Here is an 8,840-nt window from a genome sequence, read left to right as displayed (position 1 = left end):
CTGGAAGTAAGAGCTAGGAATCTGGTGGAGTCTTCCTCTGTCGGGAGTGCTTTGATTGTGTGTTTCTTCATGGCAAAATGGGGTTGGGCTAGATAGCCCTAGGGTTCACTATTATACACAGTTTTGCAAATCCAACCCTGTAGAAATTAGTTTGTATTGTCCTCCAAAATCCACATTTATCCCCATGGGTGGCTGAGAGACTGACATTTTCGCTCTCTGATGGTTCACTGTATATGAACTTTGTCTCATGAGAAACACCGTTACAGATATATTGAGTATAAAGCTATTGGCTATTTGTATAAGAAGGCATATATGGTCAGTGAATTTCATGTTTAGACTTGGGTCCCATCTCCAAACTACTCATTATGTATATGAAAAACTCCAAAATTTTCTGGTCTCAAGCATTTTAAAAAACAAGAGGAAACTCAGTATGAATTTGCTCCCTGGATAGTCAGATATAGGTTGGGTTATACCTGACCTGACAGATGTCTGTGTGAAAGGGATCTAGGAGTCTTCGTAGACCACAAACTGACCATGAGTGAACAGTATGATGGAGCAGCTAAAAAGGCAATATGACTTGATCTGCATCAACAGGAGTCTAGTGTCTAGCTTTAGTCAGATTTCACCTGGAATCATAACCCTAAGTCCAGTTCTGGGCATGACAAGTCAACAATGATATTAACAAGATAAAAGATGCCCAGAGGAGAGTGACTCAAAAAGGCCAAATATCTGGAAGCCAAGCTATAAGGGGAGCGGCCAAAGGAAGTGGTCAATCTCTCTGGAGGTTTTTAAGCAGAAGCTGGATGGCCGTTTGTCAGGAGGGCTTTGATTGAAGGGGGTTGAACTGGATAAACTTTGGGGGTCTGCTCTAACTGTATGAATCTGTTTAGGCTTTTACTGCTGGAATGAAGGTACCTAAGTGAAAGCAGGGGCTTGTACCGAAGTCAGGGATCACCTGGTCAGTCACTGACAGGTCTGCCATGCCTGCTTGCCTTCCTTCCTTCTTCACATGCTCCCATGTCTTCTCACCTTCTTCTTCTTTCCACAGGGCGCCTACATTTATGGACCCTCCCCTGGACCTTCAACCTTCAATGATGGTTCGGCCAGTCTGGCCAAAATGCTGCTGTCGTCGCCGGCTGTTCTGGGGACTGCTCTCCACCCTGATGGTTCTCTTGACCCTTCGTTTCCTGATCAGTGGGGGCCATGAGGAGCTGCTCTCACACTCACTGCCTTACTTCATGTCGGGCGGGGGGCACCGCATCAGCCCCCCACTCCTGCCCTCCTCAGATGACTTCCTCCTCCTGCCACCACCTGAGGCCTGCTCCCCCAGGGCTCCCTCTCTCCTGGTCTTGGTGGTCAGTGCCCCTTACCATAAAACTCAGCGACAGGCAATCCGGTCCACGTGGGGAGGGGCCCGCTGTGCCGGGAAGTTCACAGTCCAGACTTTCTTTGCCTTGGGACTGCCACAAAAACCCTCGTTTCAAGCAGCATTGGAACTGGAGGCGGCCAAGCACCAGGATCTTGTCCAGGGCCGCTTCTTGGACACTTATGGCAACCTGACACTCAAGACACTATCTCTCATGGGCTGGGCAGCCACCCACTGCCCTGGCACCCTCTTCTTGGTCAAGGTGGATGATGATATCTTCCTCAACCTGCCCGGCCTGGCTGAGGAGCTGGAACACCGCACCACCCTGGCACCCACCTACCTAGGGCAGATCCATTGGCGCGTCTGGCCCAGGCGGGATTCCCGCAGCCGGCACTACATCCCCACCAGCCTTTATCCAGCGGAGCACTTTCCCCCCTACTGTGGCGGTGCAGTCTATGTCCTTTCAGGGGCTGCCGTGCCCATTTTGCTGGGGGCTAGCCGCCATGTGCCCCTGGTGCCTGTGGAGGACATCTTCGTGGGGCTCTGTGCCCATTGGGCAGGCATTGCCCCCCAGCACCTGGCCCGACTGACTGGTGGGGACCACTTCCCGCCAGACCGCTGTTGCTATCGGGGGGTTCTCCTCAGCGTACACAAGGTAACCCCTTTTGAGATGGCAGCTGTCTGGGACACAACCACCCCCTACAAAGAGACATGCCGCGTCTGGCAGTGGGCATTAGGGTACCTGCGATGCAAGGCCCTGGCCTGGATGGCTACCTTGTGAGCTAAGAGGCAGCTGAGTATCTCTGGACAAATGGGCATCCGGATGAAAGGTCATTCTAGCTAGAGGTCAAGCTGTGGCCAAGGCTCTCTAGTCAAGATGTTGGGCATCTCTCCACCTGCCATCCATTCATCTTGACCTCTCTGCTCCTGCTGCTTTTTTGGTTTTGTTTGGATATTATTATTTATTTCTGAAAATTTTACAGTTAATAATGCATTATAGTACAAACCACTTCTAAATCAGTATAGACAACTATTTACAGTTTTTGTGACAAAGTTACAGGATCAGTTTGTACTTCCCTTTTCAATAGTTTCTCCTTGAATCCCCCCACCTCCCACTCCCATCCCCTTCCCACCCCCCACCTGGGTCAGCTTATATCAATACATTGATTAAGTTGTCTGGATGGCCTGGTTCAAAATTCTGCACCTATTATTTCTTTCCCTTTTGTCAATTAAACAATTGCCTATTCCAGTGTTGTTTTGAATAACTATTCAAATATTTATTTTTCCTTTGATTGATAAAGTCATTAATTAAAGCTGGCTGCTGGAGCTGATGAACAACTGCACTGCATCCTGTCAGATCCCCAAAATCTGGAGGAAAGCAAGAGTCATCGCCATCTTGAAGCCAGGCAAAGACCGTAATGACCCAAAAAGCTACAGACCAATCTCCCTGCTGTGCCACCTCTACAAAGTTCTGGAGAGACTTATTTTGTATAGAATTATGGAAAATATAGACCCCTGTCTGATCCCAAAGCAAGCTGTCTTCAGAAAAGGCAAAAGCTGCACATCACAAGTGCTGAACTTGACTCAGCACATAGAAGATGGCTTTGAAAGGCAGCAGATCACAGGAGCTGTCTTCATAGACTTGTCAGCAGCCTATGATACTGTGAACCACCGCCTCCTCCTGAGAAAAATGTATAATATCACAAAGGACTACCACCTCACCCGCCTCATAGGAAACCTGCTACAAAACAGGAGCTTTTTTGTTGAGTTCCAGGGCCAGAGAAGCAGATGGCGGAAACAGAAGAACGGCCTGCCTCAGGGGAGCGTGCTTGCTCCATCCATGTTCAACATCTACACAAATGACCAGCCACTGCCAGAAGGGACAGAGAGTTTCATCTATGCTGATGATCGTGCCATTACTGCTCAAGCAGGGAGCTTTGAGATGGTTGAACAGAAGCTCTCCGAAGCTCTAGGTGCTCTTACTGTCTATTACAGGGAAAACCAACTGATCCCTAATCCATCTAAAACACAGACATGCGCCTTTCACCTTAAGAACAGACAAGCATCCCGAGCTCTGAGGATTACCTGGGAAGGAATCCCACTGGAGCATTGCAACACACCCAAATACCTGGGAGTCACTTTGGACCGTGCTCTGACCTACAAGAAGCACTGCCTGAACATCAAACAAAAAGTGGGCGCTAGAAACAACATCATACGAAAGCTGACTGGCACAACCTGGGGATCACAACCAGACACAGTGAAGACATCTGCCCTTGCGCTATGCTACTCTGCTGCTGAGTATGCATGCCCAGTGTGGAACACATCTCACCACACTAAAACAGTAGATGTGGCTCTTAAAGAGACATGCCGCATTATCACGGGGTGTCTGCGCCCCACACCACTGGAGAAATTACACTGTCTAGCCGGTATTGCACCACCTGACATCCGCCGGGAAGTAGCAGCCAATAGTGAAAGGACCAAGGCAGAGACATCTCCAGCTCATCCCCTGTTTGGGTATCAGCCAGCACGTCAACGACTTAAATCAAGACATAGTTTTCTTAGAGACACTCGCTGGAACACCCCAGCAAGCGCGAGTCCAAAAGTGGCAGGCTCAAACCCAGCACCTCAATTCATGGGTGATACCAGATGAGAGACTCCCCCCTGGGCACTCAGAATACTGGTCGACTTGGAAGGCGCTGAACAGACTGCGCTCTGGCACCACGAGATGCAGAGCCAATCTTAAGAAATGGGGCTACAGGGTGGAATCCTCGGCATGCAAGTGCGGAGAAGAACAAACCACTGACCACCTGCTGCAAAGCACCCTGAACCCTGCCACATGCACAATGGAGGACCTTCTTGCGGCAACACCAGAGGCACTCCAAGTGGCCAGATACTGGTCAAAGGACATTTAACCAAATACCAAATTTACAAAATCTGTGTGTTTTTTTTCTTTTTTCTTTTTTATCTGTGTGTTTGTTTTGCTCTGTTAGAATTGTAATACAATGGTTGCTGATGACATGATAAATAAATAAATAAATAAAATTAATTAAATATTCAGAGAGCTATGTCCACCAAGTTTCGAGGTTCCACCTTGTTTTGTCTTTCCAACCTCGGGCAATTGTGGCATGTGTGGCAGATATCATAATTTTTAGTATTTCTGTCCATTATTTATTCCTCTTCTTTACCTCTATTGTGAGACACAGAAATTGGGCTTTATTCCAATATAATTTTTCCCTATTATTTCATCTATTACTTCTCTGACTGTATTGTAATATTTTTGGATTTCAATGCAATCCCACCACATATGTGACAATGTTCCCATCTCCCCATACTTATGCCAGCATTTATTAAAAATGTTTCCCATAATGTGTGCCAATTGTAAGGGGGTTCTATACCATTTTGTAATTATTTTCTGTTGTGTTTCTTTGATCCTTAGGTGTTTAAATTTTTGGGTTTGCCAATCCAAGATTAAATTCTGATTAAATTCTTGTTAAAGTTTATATCTTGTTTCCAAGCTTCTACTGACTTGGCACAGTAGTCCACACTCTTGTTACATCCCAAATAGGTTGCTGCAATGCACTCTACATGGGGCTGCCTTTGAAGCTTCAACTAGTTCAGTGCGTGGCAGCCAGGTTGCTCACTGGAGCAGGATACAGAGAACATACAACCCCTCTGCTATGCCAGCTCCACTGGTTCCCAGTCAGCTTCTGAGCACAGCTTCTGGCTTGTGTAATGTGATGATGTATTTTACTATATTTTAGGTTTTAATGTATAATGATGATGCACTATACTGTTTTTTATATTACTGTATATGAATACATGTTGTAAACCGGCCTGAGTCCCTCTTCGGAGGTTGAGAAGACCGGTATATAAAACTTCTAAATAAATAAATTAATTAATACATAAATTTAAAGTGCTGGTTTTAACCTTTAAAGCCCTGTACGGTCCTGGCCCAGATTACCTGTCCGAACACATCTCCCGTATGAACCATCATGAAGTTTAAGATCAGCTGGAGAGGCCCTGCTCTTGATCCCACCACCACTGCAAACACGATTGGTGGGGACCAGAGACAGGGCCTTCTCTGTGGTGGCCCCTCGGTTGTGGATGTTGTGGCTGAGATGTTCTGTGATGATGAGGATGATGGGATTCAGATTCCAGGCTCTTTTTCTGTGCCTCAGATCTCTGGGCCTGTGGCTCCCACAGACAGCACAAACAGTGCAGAGTCAACATCAACACAGCGATTCCCAAGAGAAAGGAATTTTAACGAAGGAGATAGCAAACAGGTGGGGAGGCATTCACCTCCTTCCCACGCTAATACTGAAAGTACTGAAAGCCTTGACAGTGACCTGACCCGGCAAGCTCGTCTTGATCTCCGGGTCAGGCGGAGTTCTCGCCTGGCCTGCAGGCAAGAGACCAATTCAGTGAAAGGTCATTGCAATGATTTCATGTAATGCTTTCATGTTAGAAAGGTATTTAGGCTTCTTGCAAACCAAGGGAAAGTGTCAGTTCAACATAGCTTATTAGCCTGAAAGCTTCATGGAATAATCTTAGCCTGGAAAGCAGAATGCTAACTGGAGCTCATTATCAAGAGAGGTCTACCCCTCTGTTCAAGGAGCTCCACTGGCTGCCTTTCATTTTCCGAGCCCAATTCAAGGTGCAGGTGCTCACCTATAAAGCCCTAAACGGTTTGGGACCACCCTACCTGCGTGACCGTATCTCCATCTACGAACTTACACGCTCGCTTCGATCATCTGGGGAGGCCCTGCTCGTGATCCCGCCTACGTCGCAAGCGCGTTTGGTGGGGACGCGGGACAGGGCCTTCTCCGTAGCGGCCCCCCGACTCTGGAACGCCCTCCCAAAAGATCTCCGACAGGCCCCTACACTAGCAGTTTTCAGAAGGAACCTGAAAACTTGGCTGTTCCGTTGTGCCTTCCCGGATTAGGAACCCCATCCCAAGTCCTAATAGCACTTTAGCACAGTTAATATTGCTGCACACCGTACTTTAATCCCGACGCCCCTCCTACCATTTCAGCACTTTTAACCTTGTACCTCTCACCGGCCGAACCAGTTTTTAATATGTCCTGATGTATAGTTACCGTTGTATTGCTAATTTTGATTTGTTTTGTTTTTGCTTTTTAATTTGCTTGTTTATTGTTTGTTATGTTTTCTATTGTACTGTGTTTATGGCTTCGGCCTGTGTAAGCCGCATCGAGTCCTTCGGGAGATGCTCGCGGGGTACAAATAAAGTTAATAATAATAATAATAATAATAATAATAATAATTTCTTGCATTGTGATTCATGGGGCTATTGTTTCAATGCTTGTACCTGGGACTCTGGTTTGAACTTTGCTAATAGGAATGTGTCTCCTGCTTTTACCAGAAGATCTTTGGAACTATATTCTGCATTTAACTTTAATCTTTGGAACTTTGCAATGCTTATTCTTTATTTTGACTTGGATTTTTTCCTCAATAAACTATAAAACTACAGCTCTTGTGTGGTGGTGTTTGGAAGCAAAGTGAAGCTTACTCTGAGTTGCAACAGTGGAGCTCCCCAGTGACATCAGACTGACCCCCTCCTTCCTGTTTTTTAGAAAGAAACTAAAGACCTGGTTGTGAGATTGAGCATTTGAACAGTAGCAGCAGAAACTGGGATAAGGCTCAATGTGATATGTATGACAATGGACTGTCCCAGACAATGATTTTTAAACTGGCATGATTTTAATCAAGTGTTTTTTAATGTGATGTATTTTAATGATTTGTTTAAATGTGTCTATGACTGTGGTTAGCACTCGAATGAGTGCTTGTTGTAATGCCACCCTAAGTCCCACCACCAGGGGTGAGAAGGACGGGGTACAAATGTACAAAATAATACTAAGGTATATTTTGTCTTGTAGGATAAGCCTATTAGTTCCCTATACATTTCCCCAATAATTCCTTTCTCTTTTTCTATTTTCCACTAATTCCACCTTTGGACCATGATTAGTACTTTCATCATGAAGCCCAAAGTCCTAGTGATTGATTCATGCTAGCACTTTATGGACTGATAGGGTGCACAGCTTGTTTTTATCTGAAGCCTTGCTGTGTCTGTTGGATTTTAAAATGGTAGGGTTTTTATTAGCATGCTGTTTTTGTGTAAATATATGTTGTTTATATGCAAATGTATGTTGTTTTATGTAAATGAGTCCCTCCGGGGAAGTAGGGTGGAATATAAATAAAGGTTTGTTTGTTTTTTACTTTATTTGTACAGAAACCCAATGTAGGGACTCAAGGTGACTAACAGCAAACATGGCACAATGGTAATTTTATAAATAGCAAATGCATTAAAATCTATATCCATAGCTATCTATGTGAGGGAAAGCATGAATGTCAAATTGTTAGTAAAGTGTAACTGGAGCAGCGACGGGAAGAGCCACAGTGAGCAGGAGCCTGGAGTCTTGCTGATCAGTTATGCGATCGGAGGAGCCCAGAGGCATGAACCAAGTGCCCTGGATACATTCTATCTTTCTCCCTTTATTACAAAGTAACCCTTTCAATAAATGTACACTTTGGCGCGTTACCCTTATATTTGATTCATTGTATCCTTTTTGATTCCTTGTATCCTTTTTGCCCCCCCTCGATGGACTGTCACCTTGTCGTGGTGAGGGGGCTTGCGTGTTCCGATGAACCTGTAGGCACAACAACTGGAGTCGTGCACTCCCAGGAGTGGCTGCGGGGGAGGTCCCAGACCAAGCACAGTCCGAAGACCCAAAGACCTCAACGGCGGAGCAGGCGGAGGATAACATGGCACATGTTACAACGGCTGCGAAGGCGGAAGAAGGCTGCAACAGACTGAGAAGCCACGGTCATTGTGTTAAACTACATCACCAGTGGAACCTCACTCTGTGAAGTCTGTGTGTTGATCAGTTGTGCACTGACCTCCACACATTAAAAAAATCCACGCACAGGCGTCTTCCAAAGAAAATAAAAACCAACCAACCAAAGTCCCATGGCGATCAGCGAGTGGCGACGGGGGCAGGACTGTGAAATCTGGAAGCCCCTAGTCACAGACTGGCACATGGGCGGTGGGTACGGACTCAGTCGTTCTACCTCAAGGTCCGAGGCAGTTGAGTAGTTCGGCAGCTGTATCCACGACTGAGCAGCCCTATTGAGGACCCACTCTGCTCACCCCACATGGGGAGGGGGCTAGAAAAGGTGCCCCAAACATAGTCTGCCTCACTCATCCCTGACTGGACTGCCGCGTCCAGTGGGGTCACCACCCTGCGGCCAAAAAAGAAAAATGAACTTCGGTACGTGGAACGTACGGACTCTGATGGACAACAGTGGCAGTGAACGCCCCGAACGCAGAACTGCCATCATTGCAAGGGAGCTGGGACGCTTCAACATCGACATAGCAGCCCTTCAGGAGACCCGGAGAGCAGGAGAGGGACAGCTGAAGGAAGAAAAAGGAGGCTACACCTTCTTCTGGAAGGGACTG

General features: G+C 46.5%; 1 protein-coding gene across 1 annotated transcript; it reads left to right on the top strand.

Moving 5' to 3' along the window:
- Positions 1-1,054: 1,054 nt before the first annotated feature.
- Positions 1,055-3,074, top strand: LOC132766303 (beta-1,3-galactosyltransferase 4-like). Its single transcript, XM_060760698.2, has one exon. It carries the CDS (start codon positions 1,062-1,064, stop codon positions 2,145-2,147), a length of 1,086 nt encoding a protein of 361 aa, XP_060616681.2. The 5' UTR covers positions 1,055-1,061; the 3' UTR covers positions 2,148-3,074.
- Positions 3,075-8,840: the final 5,766 nt, after the last annotated feature.

Source organism: Anolis sagrei, chromosome 2 (assembly GCF_037176765.1).
Source record: "Anolis sagrei isolate rAnoSag1 chromosome 2, rAnoSag1.mat, whole genome shotgun sequence".
NCBI classification, from domain to species: Eukaryota; Metazoa; Chordata; class Lepidosauria; order Squamata; family Dactyloidae; genus Anolis; species Anolis sagrei.
This window is presented reverse-complemented; position numbering and strand designations above follow the sequence as displayed.